General features: G+C 35.6%; 1 protein-coding gene across 2 annotated transcripts in view; it reads left to right on the top strand.

Moving 5' to 3' along the window:
- Positions 1-20,799, top strand: part of RETREG1 (reticulophagy regulator 1) — a 64,109-nt gene that overhangs the window by 12,660 nt on the left and 30,650 nt on the right. Inside the window, exons 2-3 of one of the 2 annotated variants that reach the window (XM_084508847.1) lie at positions 533-639; positions 2,340-2,373. In XM_084508847.1, the coding sequence (XP_084364973.1) occupies positions 533-639; positions 2,340-2,373 (141 nt within the window). The remainder of the gene's footprint in view (positions 1-532; positions 640-2,339; positions 2,374-20,799) is intronic. The other variant, XM_084508848.1, reaches the window with a different exon arrangement.

The raw sequence follows: 20,799 nt of genomic DNA, 5'->3' as shown, positions 1-20,799 counted from the left end.
GACACACTGTAATTTTTTTTTTTGTAATGAAGAACAAAAGCTCAATATGAGGTTTGAGTATTGTGCCTTGAATTGTACAGTTCTACCTCATCTTTGCATTTGAAAGAATCATTTGTATAAAAATTTGATGCGAACTGAGGTCCTCTAGAAAACACAAGAAAATATTTAACCATTATATGTGAATAAAAAGAAAGCTGTTATGTCAAGACAAATATTTTTACTATAACCTTAAGTTATTTAAATAGTAATGCTTCTTATGCAATAATGAAAATATTCAGGTTTGTATACTTCCTCTGTGCTTAGATTTTTGTTCATACTTTTATCAACAACAAATTCTATGAATGAGACTGTCATGCTTGGAGCTCTCATTGTTTACTTTCTGTGAAAATGTTGTGGGGACAAACTAAATTCAACTACTATAATATCAGTCTATTTTTTCTTTTTATTTTCTATACTAATAACAGGTGTCATTATATGTATACTTCCAATAAGTTTACAAGTATTCAGTGTTTATTTCTTCTTAACATTCTAGGTTTGTTGCTCTGACCCCTTGGAGAGTGTATCATCTGACTTCTCTCATAATACTTGGAGTGCTAGTTCTTCAGATAATAAAGGATTTGGTCTTATCTAGGATAAAAGGTAGGTCAGTATACTGATAGAGTTCCTTGCTTAAACACCCACAACTCCTTTACTAAATCCTCTTTAACATTATGATACTAGGATTATTGCAAAAATATTAGCTAATTTCTGAGTGAAATGACATAATCTACAATGATCTACTACCATTTGTAGTAAAGTTCTGATATATTTTAGAGACAGGGCATTATGAGATTTGTTTCAGTATGAGTATAACCAGTATCAATGAACAGTCACTCTTGTATCTTATCTACTAGATCTCAAAATCCATTATTATCTAAAATACAAAGTTTTCCTAAAAGTTCGTACTTCTGACATTACTCTAATTAGATCACTGTTGAAAAGTTGTGGAGATCTAATATAAATTGGTCAACTTTGTAAAAGGATTGTGAAATAACCTATCTTCCTCACAGTTTAAATAAGTGAAACAGTATTTTTTTTCTAGTTTATGGAGTGTTCAGTTTCCAGTGTGTACAGTCTTATCTAAGTACTACCAAATTAAAAGGGGATGTTTTTTGTGTTGTTGTATTGTTTTAACTTTTTTTTTTTTTCCCCATACTTCATTACCATCTTGAAAATTCTCTGGCAAAAGGTTGTTCGTCAATGTGTATTTCTTGTTGCTAGGAAGATTTTTTGAAGTGGCTTATTTTGCTTTTTCTTTGATGTTGAATGCGGTGCAGTGTTTGAAAAAAATGCAAAGGAAAGCAGGAAATAAGTATCAGAGAATCACAGTACTCCTCTGCAACGTTACTAGCATTTCATTTTTGACCTCCACAGTCTATTCTTCCCTGCTAAATTACAGTAGTTATTCACAACCTTTTTGAGAAATGTTTTTGTTGTCACTGCCTTCTGTGGAGTCTCCATTACCATTGTTTCCTGCTTGAGTGATGCAAACTTAGAGGCTAATTTAAAAAGCTTAGCGTGATTTGATTTTTAGGCTGTGTTGTATAAATCACTTCTAATGTTGAATACCTCACCAGTTGGAAGGTGGTTATTTACACAAGTAAATCTTAGCTGTCATTACTGACTAATATTTTTGTATTGAGCAAATCCAAGATGTACCAGTATTGACCAAGCTACCATCCCCTCTTCATTTCTCTTTCAGTCTTGCTTCTATGTGATTATTCAACTGTTCATCATAGAGGTGAGGTCAGGAAGACCTCTGTTCCCAGCTTTATGATTAGAGAATGATTATTTTACTACAGTTAAATATATTGCCTTCAGTAGTATTGTACACAAAGTTCATGAACAGTTAGGTTATTGAACCTAAGAATAGAAATCTTCTTGTAGTGACAATTGGTGTCACTCCAAACAGCAGAAGAAATTCTTCCCAGGATAACACTTCTGTAGGGCTACTTCACACTTCCAGCCAGCCACTAGATGGCAAGACTATTACAGAGTCATAAGTAGTGTAGAAACTGTTTGCCAGTTTGTAGCTGTAAAGCAAAAGTTATGTTGGTTATCTTCTTCCACATGAAAATATAACAACATAATACAGTATTTTTTTCATTAACATTTTAAACTGGTATGTTAAATTTACAGAAAAGACTTATTCTGAGAACTGTTACTTTGGTTTTAAATGTTAGGGAGAATTCCTTATTCATTTTGTCCTAAATCTGCACATTGCTTATGAATAAAGAAGAAAAACCTCTATGTGATTTCTGTTTTAGTGCATTGTGTGTCATCTTATATTCTCACAATTGCAGGTGCACAGCTCTGGAGGAGAATCACTGACAAGTAGGTATATCATTTTTAATATTCTAGATATTTGACATCTTTTCTTACAGTGAATCTGGAATTTAAAATACAGTCTACTTTCCCTGTAATTAAAACAGAACATGAATGATTTTGAAATTCACATTTTTTCTAAATTTGTTACTGCTTGTTCCAATTTTAATTTTTAATAACTTTCTGCAAAGTATTTTTTCTGATTTGAATTATTATAAAGAATACAGTAATATATCAAATACTTTTAGAAATGCTTTTTTCTTAGTATGATTATCACATTTTTTGTTTTCTGGGAATTAGTGTTTGCTTTGAAATCAGTTATGAGAGAAAAACACTGTATTGGTTAAGGAGGTTAACTTTCTTTTAGAACTTCGTTACACAAGTGCTGTCCAAAAGCAGGTAAGTTTGGTGTGGTTTCCCTTATCTTTGTAGTAGCCAATACAAATAATTGCTGTCAAATTTCATTTAAAATAAAAATTACTTGATATCTGTCACAATATAAATTAATAATTGTGAATTCAGTTGTCTTGCCACTGGGCTGACTCAGTTTACAGGCAAATGTTTCATAATGTTGGTAGGGTAGAGTACATAATCGATTGAATTTGTTTTGGATTCATACAACATCTCTAAATGCTTTACCGGCAACTTCCAAAATAAAAGTTTGTGTGATTAAAAATATTATTCTTCTAAATAGACCACCAGGGCTAGCTGGACTTCTGGATAATTTGCAATAACAGGAACACAAGATCAGTCCAAATATCCAACTAGCAAAGTATCTTTTCTCTGAAGGTGGCCAGCCAGGAGGAAGGTGGCCAGCAAAGCAGTGTGTAAGAGCAGGATGAGCTTGTAAGATGCTTCTCCTGGTATACTTTCCCAGCCTCCAGCAGTTTACAGTTAAAGGACTTCTAGGTTCCAGATGTGTCTTTTACTTATCCCCTCCAAGCTGTTCTCGGTGGAGCAGAAAAGGTCCATGAATATGTCTCATTGCTTTTCTTATTACAAAATTCTGTTGTTCTTCGTATCCTATAGCAGAGAGACCCATAGCTGAACTGTGTTCTGTGAAAAACACAGCCTTGTGTTTGTTTACTGTTATATGATAGTTTCTTAATCCCATCCTACTTTTTTTTTTTTTTTGGTTGGAAGAGTTGGTAAACAATCACACTATGGCTAATCTTCAGCAAGCTGTGACTTTATAAACTTTTATCTTGTCCTGTTAAGTCCATGGCTACTTAATTGTTTCTAAAATAGAAGCTTTCTGTAGGTTTGATATCTTCATTGTGATTTTCTGGACTTTTCTTCCATTTCTGTTACCCTTCTCGTAGGCAGAACTAGAAATTGTGTTCAGCATTCAGGGAGACCTTCGACTGTACATTAGCATAAAAATGCCCTTATAATAAATCCTAATGATTGACTTTTTAAACCTCTGTTGAGCACTGAATTGATGGTTATGTGAATATATAACCTCAAGATTATGTTCCTGAGTAGTAAAGGTTATCTTAAAGCCCGTGTGACATTAATTTTGTGTTTTTTTGTTTGTTTGTTTTTTTTTTCCACTGGATGAATTTCTTTATTTTTACATACATTTCTTCCATCTTTTGGCAAGTACATTACTTGATACTTCGTTGAAGTTCTGCAGTTCTTTGCAGTTGGTCTTCATCTTTACCAGAATAATTTAGCATTGTAAGGAGACTCATCTTACTGTTCACTCCTTTTTCCAGAATGTTGTACAGACAGTTCAAAACGGTCTTTTTATTTTCATACTTGCAAGGACTTCCCCTCATATTCCATGACTTCTTAGCCTCTATAAGAGCATTTTGTGAGAGACCTTGTTGAAAGCCTTATAGGAAATCCAGTTAGTTTTGTATGAGTATCACTGTTCATCTTCAATCTTACTGAGTTTGAAAGCACAAATGGTTTGTGATGTGATGTCCCTTTAAAAATTGTTCATCCCGACTCCCATTGTGCCATAGAACAGGCATGCACGTTTGTTATTAGATTTTCTGACAATTTGCACAGAACAGAGATGGGTCTTTACTGATTTACAGTTCTGGCTCTGGCATAGCTCCTCTAAAAATAGATGTTGCTTTAGACACTTAACAGTCCTCTGATTAAGGCGCTTTGAGAGGTTATTTAACATAAGTGACATTTCAACTGTTGCATTCTAACTTTCAGTTAGAACTCTTACAATCTCATGTGAATTTTTTTTTTGTTTTGTTTTGTTTTGTTTTTTATTCTGTGGGTATTTACAATTCTTTTGTTGAGCACATGTGCTCATTGATTGGGTTGAAAATGTAGTATCTGCTCTGAGACATTGGGGCTGGTGCTCCAAAGGTTTTTGTTGTTCTTGGTCTTGGATGTGAAAGACTGTTCTCACATTATCTTACATCAGCAAGCTGTGTCAAACATACCCCCATACTGCTGGTTAACAAAAAACACTACCCAGTGGAGAATCACATGCTCTTAAATAACATATAGAGGAAAAAACAATAGATCTGTACTGCTTTGAATGCTTTGCTTGTTCTAATGGGTCAAATGTGTTCGCAACCATTCTGTGGCATTGATGTTCATAGGCACAAAAGAACTGAGTCCGTAGCATTTAATTGCACTATGGTTTAGGCTGAATGTCCACATGCAGGTTGGAAATGATTTTTGGTCTGTGCCTACTGTAAAACTACTCAGAGGAAGTACTGGGAGAGTGCTCGTTGGCTGGTGCCAAAAGTGCGAAGAGCTGTATGTATGGTTTAACTTTATAAATGACCAGTCCCAGCACCTAGCAGCATTGCCACACAGTTTAGTTTATCAAAGTAGACAGAAAGTAACAGATGATAGAAACAGGCTCATTTCCTACTTTGTTTGTTTCCACAATTGAAACTGGTCCTCATTTTCATTGGGAAATAGGGTTGATATTCTGATAAGGAATGATGACAAGCCAAACTTCGCTTGAAGCTATTAAAGTTAATTGCACTAAACAATCTTTTGCTACAGTGTATCCAAAGGGGATAAAATTGCAAGTGATTTATTAACCAATAACTGCTTAAATTTATATTTGGTTCTGTAAGTTGCACATAGTTTTACAGTCCATGATATTTCATATTATTTATTAGTACGTTTGCAGAACTCGGTGTGCTAGTGTCCACATACAGCAAAATGTTTTTTTTAAATGCTGATGGTGTGATCTCCAGCTAGTCAAGGATTGGAATTCTTATTTTTGCTTTCACTGGGATCAGATAAAATCTTTAACTGTTATCATTAAGATGTTTTTGCTTCTTTCTTACAGGTTGCTTTGCATAACAAAATGTAAAAAATGATCAGTGCCTTTTAAAAGTGAGAATAACTGTTTACAAGTTACTTCATTGTATTGTATTTTTGTAAACTACTAGAAGAGTTACTTTAGATTCTTCCCTGTGCTACAGGTACGCAGGTCAGCAGCGTGACATATTATCCTGAACTGAGGGCTAGGGAGCTGGGCTGGCTGAACCTGGGCTAGCAGACAGACACCCACCTGCCTGTGTGCATGCTCTCCCCTTCTCGGCAGCACTAGGGGAGAAGACAGGAGGAAAACCTTAGCTGGATGAGATAAAGTAGGGAGATTTGCTGTTGATGATAACTGGTGGGCAAACAGACTCAACTTGAGGAAGGTTAATCTAATATAGTAGCAAAGCAGATCTGGGTGGAGAAAAGCAAAGTCATCTTTGTTAAAACAACACCTTACCTCCTCCCTTTTGAGGCCCAATCTCCCCCTCCATTCCTCACTCTTCTTCCTCCTGCCCCTGAGCCAGGGCAGGGGGCTGGGGCCAGTCCTCGCAGCCCCCCCTCAGCCTCTGCCTTCCCCAGGCTGTCCCTGAGGCGAGGCGCCGCCATCTTGGCTGCTGGGCCCAGCCGTGCCCTGTGGCAGGGCTGTTGGAGCCAGCACAGGGCAGCCCCGGTGTTGCCACACACTGCGGCAACAACGCAGACGCACCCGCGCCCATGGGTGCGCACAGACCACAAGCTTAGTGAGGAGGAAATTTGTGTTTCATACGTACGCATAAACGTGAGAAGCTCTCTGTATGGTTCTTCCCCTAATGAAGCTACTACCGACTTCTAACTTACAAAGTAAATGAAGGAAAAGACATTGAATTCAATGCACTTTTTATTCTTTAAAAAGCTTTTTCTCCAATAATGCTGATGATTTTTTCCAAACATCTGCTTTTTTTTTTTTTTGATGTGTTTTGTTTTTAAGAAGAGCTTTTGTAAAGTGTCACTTTTAAAGCTTCCCTGTTTCATGGTCATTCCCAATTTTAGGATTGATTTTTTTTTTATATTTCTGAAAGTTGTACACTAGATGTTCAGAAATCGTTATAATAATGGAGATGTTGCTTTTGGTAGCACTGCGTACAGCAGCCTAATTCCTTTTTACTTTTACTAAAGGATAGCCAAACTTTTATTTCCATCCATGATACCATGTGATGCTCAAGACCATTACAATATGATCTTGGAAGTCACTGTGTCTTAGACCTGATGGTTTTAAGCTGTTACCATGCATCCTCTGTGTCTGACTGTAGCCACTTTTTCTTGAAAGGAAAAAAAAAAAAAAGGCACAAAGGAAAAAAAAAAAAAAAAAAGCACTTTGTTATGCAATTATGGTTTTGAAAATTAGTATCTCACTGTGATGTTTCATAAATGGTAGCACAGCTTTATGAGGATTTTCAGAGTAAAATTTTATGCTTTGCACTATTATGTTTGCCTTGTGATAAAATATCACTGTTCTGATCCTTGCACTTCTTCCCAACATACATGTACATTGCACATTCCTTCTGCTGCAGGTACACTAAGCATCAAAGATCATTAGGAGTCCTTCAGTGAAGGTATTTTTGATTTGTCGCACTTGTTTTCAGTCCTTGTTGATCTTTATTGAGCACTGCTCAAGCACTAAGAAGGTAGAGCAACATGGCCTTGCTTCTTTTTCGTTGTCCTACCTCAAATGGAGAGTGGTAATTGTCTCCTGTTTAAAATGTGTCTATGTAAGAAGACTCATGACTCTGTTTGTAATGGAGACATTTAGTACCCCATGATGTTAAAAAAATTTTCAAACCAGACCAAGGTGAGATCTCATTTGGAACCTTTTTCAGTTCATTCTGTTTCTGAATTTGCTTCTGTTCCTGAGGAAATTCTAAAAGGGTTCTCCTGGTTCTGCTTTCTGAAGAGAAGAAACCCTAAATGGAAGAAACCCAGAGTGGGGCTTGCCTAGCAGATAGACTTGCACTCTCCCATTCTCAAGAGGAGGGAAAAATAAGAACATGCATTACCCTGAACAGCATGTCTTATCCATTGCTGCCCACATTTCACCAGACCAGTCAAGATTTAGACTTCTGTGAGAGGAAACAGGAGAGTTACAAGAAAAGAGGCTCTTTTTGGTTGCAGCTTCTAACCGGCAGCCGTCTTTATTGAAGCTGTTTAGTACTTAATGTTGAAAACCATTTTGATAAATGAAGGATTTGCTTCATTTATTATGTCTGAGGCTTTACATACATGTGATTTGCAAATGCTTTGCCTGCTGCATTGGTTTAAGACAAGTCTGTTAGTCATTTGACTAAAGATTTCTGATCTAGCCTGCCTAGTCTTCTTTCATGATCAATTAAGAAAGAGTAGAAATAAGTTGTGAGATAGCATGATTTATCTTGTCATAAATCAGATGTCTACAGGCTGGTCAGATATATCCTACTTTTTGTTTCCTTTGAATATACTGTAAACCTATGGTTAGATAAGTAAGAACGTAAGATCCTCGTGTCATTCTTTCCTGTTGCTCTGAAGGCCTGTCTGTCGTAAAGATGTCATTGAACGATGCTAATGCCTACGCTAAGAAGCTCCCTCTTGCAGCAATGTGCTGGGATACCATTACGCAGCAGTAATAACTGCAGGGTTTGACAGACAAGCCTGGGGACTAGATTTACCTCTGTCACTATGTATGCAAGCAGTTTTTGTGAATTGAATATCGAGCACAGTATGATTGCATCTTCAGATCACTCTTGAGACCTTGCGGATATGCTGCTTAATCATATCTCAATACAAATGTCCTTTCCCTCAGGCTGTTACTGGGTTCTGTTTGAAGATGAGCAGATTAGGTAATAAGAGATTTACATTAGGAAAGCAAAACAGAATTACGGTTGTAACAGAAATGCTTCTGCTTTATGCTTGTTAATCCATCTCCTTGATGTGGTACATAGTAACAAAGCTAAAGTAAGCCAAAGCCGGTCATCTGTGGGCCAGTGCTGAGATGGGAGCCATTGCTATCAGCTTCTGTTGCTCAGATGCTCAGTCTTGGCTTGATCATCCATATTAGATCTGTTCTTCACATGGCTATACACAACTGCATGAAGTCTGGTAATAGGCATTAGAACAAACAAACACGTGCCTATGGATCTCTTGAACGCCTCAGCAAAAAGAAGGCAGGATATAGTCTAGTAAGCAAAAATATACTGCAGAATGCAAATACTGCCGCCTTGGGTTGCTTCAGTGTAATCTGAAGGCATCAAGTGCAACCAAAGAGTTCTACTCTTGACATAAAGTTTGCTGTTCTGTTCATTTTAGCTCATATGTTCCTATGAGTTTGTTGTGTTATATATATATATATATATATATATACATACACACACATATATATATGGCTACATAAAAGCTATAGAACATCTCAAGTAGTTCTCCTTAAACATACGACTCTCCTACATATTCTTGGTATAAAAAAAGTGGTTGCAGTCCCGCAGAAAACAGATATGTACATGTGCATCTACAGTCTTAGCAAATGAAAAGTGAGTTTAATTTGCAGATTGAATTTAGATTTTATTTATACAGTAGCTACTGTACTGCTCAAATATAAAAATGGAATTATTCTTAGTTTTAGATAACACGTTGGCCCAATTCATATAGCAATATGCATGGTTAAATATTATACTCTCTCCACATATATATATGAGCCCAAGCTCCTGTAAATTGCAGAAAAAAATGTATACATTATACAAACATCTTGACACTAGTATTTTGTTTTATTTTTTTTAATAGTGTTACCTTTTTCATGCTTACTGGTTGGTCAGTCCCAAATTGTTAACTTAATTCTTGGGTAGCATGTTCTTTTTCAGAGTTTATATTTGGTAAACTACAAAATCAATGCTCTGATAACATTTGGTATGTTAGTTTTCTTACAGGAACAAAAAAGTAATAAAAGTTTAATAGAAAGTCTGTAACTTAGGCAAAAGAGTCACACTTGAAGTCTGAAGAGTGTTTAATATGTTTTCCTATAGACCTATGCTTGCTTCTTTGTTGGTTGGCGCTTTTTTTAAGTGCAGGGAAAGGAAGAACATGGTATAACTGTTGTAGATACTCTGTATCTGGTATCTTAACTGTATCTTTGGTAGGTTTGTTTGGTGGCTGGTTGGTTTGTTGTAGTTCTGCTTTTTTGTTTTTCTCCATGTAATGGATTTCTTCTCACATAAAGAGTGGGTTACAAACTTTTTTTCAGACCAACTTCCCGTGATTCTCTAGTAATTTGTCTTCAATGTGATTCTTCCTGAGCTGTCATGTGACATTTTCCTCTTTTTCAGCTCCAGGAGCTCAATTCAACTTCTGTTATGGAGTTTGTGTGGAAGAGATTAGAGGAGAAAATACTGGAATTGTCTAGCCTCTTTACAATTACCAAACATTGCATATCTATTTCTGTAACCCTAACTTGTTTTCTGTCCCTATCAGTTAAAAATAGCAGTAAGGCATTCTTGTGGTATCAAGAAAAAAGTAACTTCTGAGGAAGTAAGGGCAGGAAGCAAAGGACCAGAGGAATTTTACTGAGGTTTCTTTAACTGTTTTTAACTGGAATATATTCCATCACCCCAATTTGATATTTGCTGACTTGTCATTTAGTCTTTTTGAAACTTTAATCATTCATGTTGCTCTTCTCTTAGTATCCATGTATTTCTTAGAATGTTACCTCAAACCAAAGCCTTCTTATTGTTAAGTAAAAGAGATTAATTGTGCTCTATGTTATAAGAATCTTGTAAATACATCCCAGGCACAGGCAGAGATTTATTTTCTCTAAGACTATTGCAAATAACTTCTAGCTGCTTAGATTCTGATGGGAACACTCTTGGGTTGATAGTTTCATACCATTTTTCAGTCTGAGTTCCTCTGTGAACCCTGAGTCTGTCCACTATAGCATCTGCTACTCGTCCCAGGGTATTTTCACTGATTCATCTGACGGATTAGCGTAGATATTCCATGAAAGTGCGAAGGATTTATATGTCTCATATAATGAGATTTTTCTAATACTTGCCTTTTGGTGTGACTTTTTTGATTAAATGTGCGGTTACCTTATGGGTATTGCATATAGGCCATATTTTAGCAGTTTGTTTTTAAATGTTATATAAGAAAGTTTCAAAAGCATTATGAGTTAAGACGCATGCTCCTATTTTTTTCTTTACTGCAGGTTAATTACTTTCAAAAAGAAATACGCCTTCTTTTTGACTTGCTTGTATATAGAGTAATCCTTGTTGACTGCTTTAGCAGCTTCTCAGCTGTTATTAACTTAGTATCTCTCCAAGTATCTAAATGAGAGCAGCTGATCTGAAGATCACTCTTTTTCCACCTTTAATAAACCGTGACTCCTTGAGAAATGGATTAGTCTTTAAATTCCTGTCTTTTCCTCTGATAATATTGTTTAATTCATTAACTAGTTGTAGCCAGAATTATCAAGAGTTATTTAAAACTTTGTAAACTATTTAGACAGCTCTGACAGGTTTACTGTATATTTTGGCTTGGGTTTTGCAGCACCTAGGTACTAGGGAGTCATTCAGGAGATTGCCCTTGTTTACTTCAGATTTTTTTTTCCTGCTCTTCTGATAGCAAAAATGTTTTTGTGCAAATCTTTAACTTTGAGATACAGAAGAATAACTTGGATAGTCTGATTTGACGGAAATTTTAGTAATCATTTCCAAGCATTTTGAAGCATTCTTTTTAGTTTCTTCTCATGGATAAATGAATGCTATTTCTTGCATAAATCAGAAGGAGAAATAGCACGGAATAGAAGTTTTCATATGGAGGCTTCTAAAAGTCCTTGTACCTAGCATTTTCTCAGTTTGTCTCCATGTTGGAAAATAGGTCACCTGGGCACCAGCACAATGAGGCATGTATGTGTTTAAAATATTTCTATTTAAGTGAAGTCATTGCATCCATGGTTAAATGTGTGAAATAAATACCTGACATAAATACAGTCTTTGCAAACTGCAGGGTATGCTGCATCCTGTGCAAAAGTGACTCAGTAATTAATTTCCTTTGTTACTCATTGGTAAAAATGAACTCTTGCACTCAGTTGAAAAAATGCTAGCTTCATAATGATGGGAGGATGGAAATACAGCCTTTGTTCATCACTTTATATATAAACTTATGTCAGCTTTTCTTCAGTAATTTGTAACATAAAGCCAGCTCTACCTCATGTTTAATTTGTGTAAGTATGGAGCTACAGTCACCTTTCAATTATTCATAAGAGTTTTGTCTATGTATCTGTTTATGCCCAAAATGCAGTTCTGTTAGAGGTGTCTGTGAGTGCAGCCAGGTGGATTTTTACATTGTGAACAACCTAAGAACTGCTAATTCTGAGCTGACCCAGTTTTAATAGCTCTGTGTCATTCTTGCTGGCATGTCACATAATACCCATATTAGCACCACTGAGGAAAAATGTAACCTCCAAAGTTGTTTTTTTCTGTGTTTGTTTGTTTTAACCTTCAGCTTATTTTCAGCATTAAGAAAATAAAACAGCTCTTGAAAGCTGATGAGAGTTGAAGGGAGATTGATAAAGTAAATACAGTCAATTCAGTCGAGGAGGTGGGTGGAGAAATGAGCCAGAGAAAAATGCAAGAATAGCTGGTGCTACTCTGCAGTTCTCCTGTGCTACTTGTCCCTTTCTTCACTTTGTACCATCTCAAAAACAAGTGCCTAGATCTTCTCTCCTGTCTTAGGTAAGAGCAAGTATGGCAAATCCTGCAGTTGGATTTCCTCATTTGTACAGTGCAAGAACATTTAGTTGCCTGTAGTTTGCCAAGTTTTCTCAGCTTTCAGTGAGGGAGTTTAAAGGTGTTCTTCACTTGTTAATACTTCCTTGTTTCACACTGATGCAGCAATATTATCACAAGTGTTTTTTAGCATGAGAGATAAAGCGTTAAAAGCCTCACTATAGGAAAAAGAGAATGTACCCTCTCCCATGTTGAGTTTGTGGGACACATTTTGGACATAGGGCGAGAGCTACAAGCTTCTCTTAAAGTACTTATCTATCCCACCTTCATGGGTTGATTTCTTAAATGTGTGAACACCTCTATAGGAAAATTATAACCAAAATACTCAAGAGAAAATTGTGCTGGTATCATCTGCCTCACTTTTTCTGTATGTCTTGAGGGATCTCTGTTGAAGCAATTAATTAGCTTTGCTTCTTCTGGGGTGCAAGAGCCCCACACAAAGTATTAAATGAGTTGTAGCAAAAGAGAAAATGCTCATGTACTTCCTGAATCTAAGCAGATGGTGTCTACTGGCCATTTTTGAGCAGATCAACTTTCTCATAAATACTGAATTCTGTTTGCTAAGGCATAGTGTCTATTGTTCTCTACTTAAAATTGCTTGGAGATTCTCAGCTTCTGGCACGTGCGTAGTATATGTTGTCAAATCTGATTAGTACTGCACTTGCAGTATAAAGCCCTTTGCTTTGTTACTTTTTTGACTCGTTTATATTAACAAAGTGTTTATTATGAATAGCATGCTTCAGAGGCAGGGTGTAGAAGAGTACACTCTTATTTTGGCTGCTTACCTAAATAGCTTTATAGGAAAATCTGTCCAAGGACGTGATTGACATGTATTTCCTCAATAAGAAAGCGAAACTTGGAATGAAGTGTGTGTGGGGGAAAGTGGAAAAGACCCCTTTTGTCTTAGATAAATATCTTTCCAGTTGGAGGATCCAAAAGGTTTAAACATACTCCTTATAAAATGTCAGCCAAAAAGTGATGTTCTTTCTTAGACAGGTGTACTTCAGCGCATATGCTGAACTCAGCCTCACGTTCTGGACTGTCTCTTGAGGGGTAGCAAGATACTTCCTACCAGGCTCAGACAGGGAATAGAGAAAGCTTGGATACAGTCGCAGCATTCTGAAATGAAGAGCCTGCAATTCCCTGCCTCTGTCAGCTCTCACCCTGAATATTTATCCCTTCATCCATGAAGATATTTGAATTAGTATTTGGCATTCTGGGATTTTCTAATTTATGGTGGGAATCTATTTCAAATGTCTTGCAAGTTATTGTTGTGTCTATGCAGAAGTAGCTGTATATCAATACACTAAAATTAAAACAAGGTCATTGGTTGGTGTGCAATCTTTAAGTTTTTATTTTCAAGTTGAGGTATTGTATTCCAAGGGACTGTAGACAGTGTAAACTGGAAAAGTCAATCTCTCATGAAGTGAAGAATGCCCTTTTTAGCGCAACTCCAAACTCTAAGAGTCAGTAAGGCTTTCTTAAGCATTAAAGACATGAAAGAGCCCAGGCAGACTTAGTAAAATGTTTCAGCCGTTTTTCTAGACAGTGAGACTTCAGCTGCTTATGTTTTATCTTTGAATTGGTTAACAAACAACAGTATTTTTTTAGAGTAGCAAGGTACAAAGCCCTGATGAAGAGGACAGAAAACTGAAATGCTGTCAACTTGTTCTTTTGGTAACTCTCTGTATGGTCTTATCTTACAGTACATTTGAACTACTGTCTAGTTCAGGAACAGCCTGTTTGACTACCAAATAGTTATTTGGTGTGTTTGATTGTCTCAGGGATTTGTTCTGTTCACAAATGTAATGCTGATTTTCTTTCTTTTTTTTTTTTTTTCCGTGTGTATATTTTCTAAAAAGCTCCTTATAATTAGGGAGCATTGCATGGAATTATTATAAATGCCTGAACTAGCAGAATACTATTGCAATAAGCGTGGGACAGACCATGAGTACAGAGAGGAAGGCTGCATTTCTGACCAGTGTGGAACTTTGAACAGTATGACAGACCTCAAATTGCTCATCAACAGAAAAGTTTATAAAATTGACCTTTTTAAAGGGTAGAGTAAATTTAAGTGTGAAGATTAATGTTAGGACGCTCATGTGCCCTGTTCCTTATGCTTATTCCATTGCACATGTAACATTTTCACCATGGATATTTTTATTCTATTCTTACCGCTTTCCATTTTAACAGTTGAACAACTGTGGGAGATAACTTACAATCCTGAAGTCATTTGACTTGTCATCTTAAAGGGTATTTATAAACTATAGCATTCAGGGAGCCCCCAGTGTTACTTTAAATAGAGATACTACTTTTAGGATTAAGAAAAAATGACTGTTTCATTTTGAAGTTGCTTTTCTGAAACAAGTCAAAGCATATTTGAATAAAATCTCATAAAACCAGGAAGCAAATTTAACTGTGCTCTGTATTTTAATATAATAATGAAAAACGGCATGAAAACCAAATGTTATGGGTTATGCCAAACACAAATATGAAAGAGGTATTTTTCTGCTGTAAGTACAATTGACTATTTTTTCCCTTTTAATGTTGGTCTAAATTATCTGTTTCCTTCAGGAAGAAGTGTTGCTTTTGTTATTTTATTATTTGGGGACAAAACTAAAATTTGTCCCGCATGGAAAGGTTACTGAATCAAATCCCAAATCTGCCATAGGTTTATTTATCACAGGCATTTGCCTCCCGTTTTCAGTGATTGCATGTCACAGTTGATGCCAGTCACAGAATTTTTCTTGTCGCATCAATCTGATTATGAGAATACATATACACACACACACATATATATATATATACACACACACACACACATGTATATATATACATACATATATATATATACATATATGATTCTACATGTAAATTGAATTGTTCCAGGGCAGTTGTACCTGAATATTGATTGATTGATTGCAGCATTGTCAGACCAGTGTTCACATCATTCTGCAGACAATGCAAAGGTTTCTAGAACCTGAGACACGAGTCATTGAATCCGTGGCTCTTTTTTCTGCTTAGGGAGCTTGTTTTTGTGTACCATTGTATGGGGCTTGATAAACTGTATTATTTAAGTAACATTTTGTACTGTCTCAAATCTCAGCAGTAAGAACATAGCACTATAGACTTTACAACCTGTGCAGTTTTCCATAAGCAATACACTCCCTATATGCAGCAAGAATGTTTTGCACAAAGAGAAAGTATGTGCATGTTTCCCAACAGCCTCTTGAGTTAATGTCAAGTTGTCAAATTCTAAAGAACTTATAAAGCATACTGGACATTTGAGGGTAATAAGAAGAAAGGAAAAAAAAAACGTCCACTTTGGTTAATTTGACAACTCAAATGTTTCTTACTTCCTTTATGAATAACGAAACAAGGCATTTTTAAGAACGTACTGGATGTTGCTGTGTAACCAAAAGCGTTTCATTGTGTAGAATCTTTAGAAAGGTGACAGTCAATAGCAAGAGCTAATAAAGCAGTAGGGTATTGACCTTTAATTGCATCTGGTTTGCCAAATACAGGCATTAGATTACAAAACGCATGATGGAAATTATTTACCGAGGGCATGAGAACTTAGTTGTAGACCCATTTTTTTTTTTCGTGTTGCAGACGCCTGGGTTGTTGTAACACGTGAGGGTGTGTTTCCCAGCACAACATCTGATTAGTCACTAATTTAGTAAGGAATGTTCTGGCACACAGTTTTGTCAAAGCATGTGAGCATATCAGCAGTGTAACATGTTATATTCTTTTACGTGTTTCAACATACAGTTGAATAAAACAGCTCAGCTCTTTTGAAACAAATGTTATGATATTCCTTCCTTGAGTCTGCTTTTTTTTTTTTTTCTTACTGGCAGAAGAGATGTCGCGTATGTTGCATGTTTACCTACTGAAGTGCATTTGGTGCCTAAATTCTTTCTCTGCTTATATTCCAAAATGCTGTAGTCAGAATCTAACTAACAATGAAATCCTGCTCTCAAGCTACACATCTTTTTTACACTGAGGAAAATAGAGGGTGGCATATGCTCGTGTTGTTTTTCATGCTCAGGGTAAGATTCCCCATTTCTGGAATACAGGTGAGGTGACCAGATGTACTCAGGAGTCCAATTTAACAAAGATGTCCAGAGGTAAATATTTACTGTAGCACAAAAATACAGAATTTCTTTCAAGTCCTGCTATATGTTATGTTCACAGCACCATATGACATACACCTTCTTTTCCTGGGTAAGATTTTCTATAAAAAGAACAATCCTCTTTAATTTCTTAAACTGTTACTTATTAAGTGCTTTTATTAGTAGTACAGTTAAGAGATCACTGACATAGCTGTGGCCATTCACATTAATGTAGGCTAGTTCATAACGTCAGGATAATTTTTAAGAGAATTTCATGATGAATACAAAAAATGTCCACTTTTAAAGTAGTGGAAATATGTTAAAATAAGTATTTTTAAATGTCAGAAGTATTTAAAAATCTGCAGTAAAAAATCACAGACAAGAAAACTGTGACAGAACACTGAGTAGAGTTTGAGGTAGGCCTGTAGAATTTCCAACAGGCATTAGCTGAATTTCCTTGTTCTAAAAGGAAATAAGTCTGGAATTCAAGAGAAGACTTGCCCGTGCTTTAAACAAACAAGTTTTAAAAAAAAAAAAAAAAAAAAAAGAAAAACAACAAAAAAAAAAACACAGAATATGGGAAACAGGTGAGAGTAAATGGCTAATTCTGTGTTAGTGGAAGGAGTCCTTCAGCAGGGTGTGCTGGAACCATTCTGTTAAATGTATTTCTAAGATACCATAAGGAACATGCCTTTTCTCTCCCATTATTTGGAATGAGGAAGCATAAAAATAGCAAGTAGCAGGTTGAGAAAATAAAAGGATGCAATTAAGCTTTGGAAATCCTTAACACTGGATTGTTGTGAAAATTAGAAGTACATGTGGATTAAAAATATAGATTTCAGGACAGCTCATTGAAGCAAATTAATTGAAGGCTATTAAAATATGAAGTCACCTCCTCTGGCTTTGAAAGTCCCTGATCTACAGTTCGTTTGAGGCTGTATTGTATTTTATAGAGGTATCATTATGTGTTTTCCTGCATCGTAGTCTGTTCCTTAAGCACCCCCAGGTATTCAATTTTGGCAACTGTTAAAAACAGGATACAGGGCTGGATAAACCTTTGGCTTTAGTTTACCTGTTCTTGTTAACCACGTTACAAGCATAGACTTTTCATTGAGTGACATAGTACTAAAGTAGTCACTTAAGACTGAAATAAATTAATTATTTATATTATATCTATTATATTATAAATGTATAATATATCTATTATATTATAAATTATATCTATTTATTTCTGCACTTATATATGTTTTTAATAAATTGTAAATAAATGTTAAAGTCTGAGAAATGCTGGAAGGGCATGTTAGATAACCATTGCCCAGTTTTACACTGAGTGTTGTTACCAACAAATTCATGGGAAATTCAAGGTCAAAATGTGCCAGTGAACTTGCTTTAATGCGTTTAAGTGTGAGATCAGTGTCATAAAGTCAGTCAGAGCAGTGATGTCTGAGGTTTGCGTGTGATCTTTTAAAATCAAACAAAAACAACATAAAGCAATTTCTTAACATTTTAAAGAACATGTAGCCAAATGCACCTGTATGTTTCTGTAGAACACAAGCTGAAACAAAACCATGTGGGACTGTTTTCTTATGTATTGATTGCAAGGACCCCAAATGTGTCTGAAGAAGTTTTCACATCATGGCTGTACAGGAACAAAACTGATTCCATTGTGAGTTCACGCTGAGCACACAGCTTTCCTAGGATGGACAGCTTGGCAACTTCAGTTATCATTTGTTTTCTGAACTCAGTATTTTGTACTATAATCAAAGTCTCAAAACATGGGAACTCAGCTGAAAACTCCTTAATCTGATGATAAATAGAGCTCTAAGGAAGCTTCTGTAAAGGACATAGAAGCAGAATTTTCCGTTCAATACTTTGAAAAGTATTTCAAATCCTTTGTTCAAAACCTTTCCTGATGTACTTTGGAAGAAATATTTAATTCATCAATCATTAATCAAAGACATTGCATACTGAAGAGTTTTTTGGGTTTTGTTTTGTGTTTTTTTTTTTTTTTTTTTTTTTTTTTAACAGCTTTAGCATATGGAAATCAGTCTGTTAGGGCTTCTTTTGTCAGTTCCTGGCGTGATTTGAAGAGAAACACAGGACCTGAAAAGTAGTTGAAAGATGATGTATTTGGTGTATGTAAAGTGCTCTGACTATTTGCCAAATAAAGACCTTTTATGTATTTATTTATTTATTTATTTATTTTAAAAAAAAAGGCTTACTTCCCTGGACTAAAGTAAAACTGTTATTTTTTTCATCCTTCTATTGCCCTCCTGTATAGGACGTGTATATCAATAGAGAAGGTTTTTCAAAGCAGAGGTATGTCTGAGGACAAGATTCTGATGGAAACAGCAAAAGCTATAACAAAATACCATGCAGCTTACACATTTATGTACATAAAATACAAGTATGTATGAGTAACTTATAAATTTAAAGCTTAATTATTTAGTATACTGATAGCAACATGTGCAACTGAAAAATACTTCCTACAGCTTAATAAATTATTTCTTTAGAAATTTATAGGCCTCCATGAAAAATGAGGAAGAAGGAAGTTAAAACAGGGCTGCTATTCTGCATTGCAAAATAAGATGTTCTGTACATGTGGTCTAAAAGCCCTTGTGAAATGGATTGAACTTAAATAAAAATAGGAAAGGAATGGGGAAATTAAATTATTATATACTTCGGTACAAAAGTCTAGATAAGTGAAGTTAATTTGTCTTTCTGATAGCATTGTCAGCCTCTCAGCAAAATGTCATTCCTATTACGATTTTTTAAGGCAGGGCTAAGGTTATCAGGTTCAGCACTTCTGGCTGAGTGCTCTGGCAGCATTCACACAACCAGTTCAGGGCATTCCTCTAAATTATAAGTCTTCTTGTGTGCTTGATGACAAACAGGCTAGGCTGCAGCTCTGTACTGATCACTGCTCCTGATCTGAACGTCTCTTGGCTTGTATTATCCCCAGAACAATATAGCTCTGTAGTTTTTTATGGGAGTGATTTTTATGGGTGTGATTGTAGGAGAGGGTTGACTTCTCTGTTGCAATCTTGGCTGCACTCTTGCTTTCTCTGTGGAGCTCTGTGGTGTTTTATTGGCCTTCCTAGCTTTAAATTCGCAGTTATTTCACAGAGAGCTGGATGCTAAAAGAGCAGAAGGATTGTGGTTTGACAAGTATTTGCTTTGGAGAAGCTCCAGAAAGAAAATTGGTATACCAATCACTCCAGGATAGAAGTTTGCTTTGTTTTCATCAGTGAATCTCAGAATTAATCATCCTATTCAGTTGGCAATTGTATACGTATATGTATTGCCATCATGTGAAACATACCATTTCTATGTCTAACGTATTTCTGATGCTATTTATTATTATTGCCTATCTTACCCTCCTATTCTATCGTCTTTGATATTATTCAAGAGTATTTTCTTTGTTTTGATGTTAGCATTTAAGAAGCTTATATGTCTTTTTTCTTCTTCCAACTGGCAGAACTGTAATTGAGATTAAATGGTAACTTGAACTGTGATGATGAGTTCCTATATATTATTGTTTTGTTTTGTTTTTGTTGTTGTTTTGCTTTTAACATTTTGGTTGCTCTGCATACACAAGTATGTGTCTTCTAAAACATCATGCATTGTTTTCACTGATCTGTTTTAGTTGATAAATACTCCAACCTTTGCTTATATAAATTTACATTTTCATTTTGTTGCATCGGGTTTGCTAATGTGCCGTTACATGTATTGGAGTTGGAAAGTAGTAATAAGTAGCGTACAAATTACTTATTGGTCCATCAGAAAAATCTGCCCTAAATCAAGTCACATCAGTGATAATTTAATATCTTTGTGTCACGGATGTGCACTTTTATAAGCTCCTACAGTGAGACTAAATAAGGATGATTCTAGTGAAAAAACTCTTTTTGTAGGGAGAGAATATTATTCTGGTTTTAACTTCAGACATAGCAGACATAGTAAACATTAAGAGACTTTATCTTCCGTCACACAGTAAGTCAAAAAAAAAAAAAAAAAAAAGATAGATTGATGAGAAAAGTTAACAGTTTAATTCAGTAATCTGTCTCTCTTAATTGATGTGGACATTAACAAAGGATGAAGCCTGGAAGGGCAACCAGAAAAACCAATATAAAGTCATATTTAGAATGCAAAAACCTGGCTAGCAAATCTGAACATTAATAAAGAACTTTGGCTGATTGAGTTGGGGCATAACGACAAATTGATGTCAATGAAAATAATCGATAATAGGTAACTATGTTCTATAAATCCATTATAATGTACATGAAGTCCTG

This window comes from Aythya ferina, assembly GCF_964211825.1.
Source record: "Aythya ferina genome assembly, chromosome: 2".
Classification (NCBI taxonomy): domain Eukaryota; kingdom Metazoa; phylum Chordata; class Aves; order Anseriformes; family Anatidae; genus Aythya; species Aythya ferina.
Note: the sequence above shows the minus strand (reverse complement) of the source record. Positions and strands in the feature narration are given on the sequence as shown.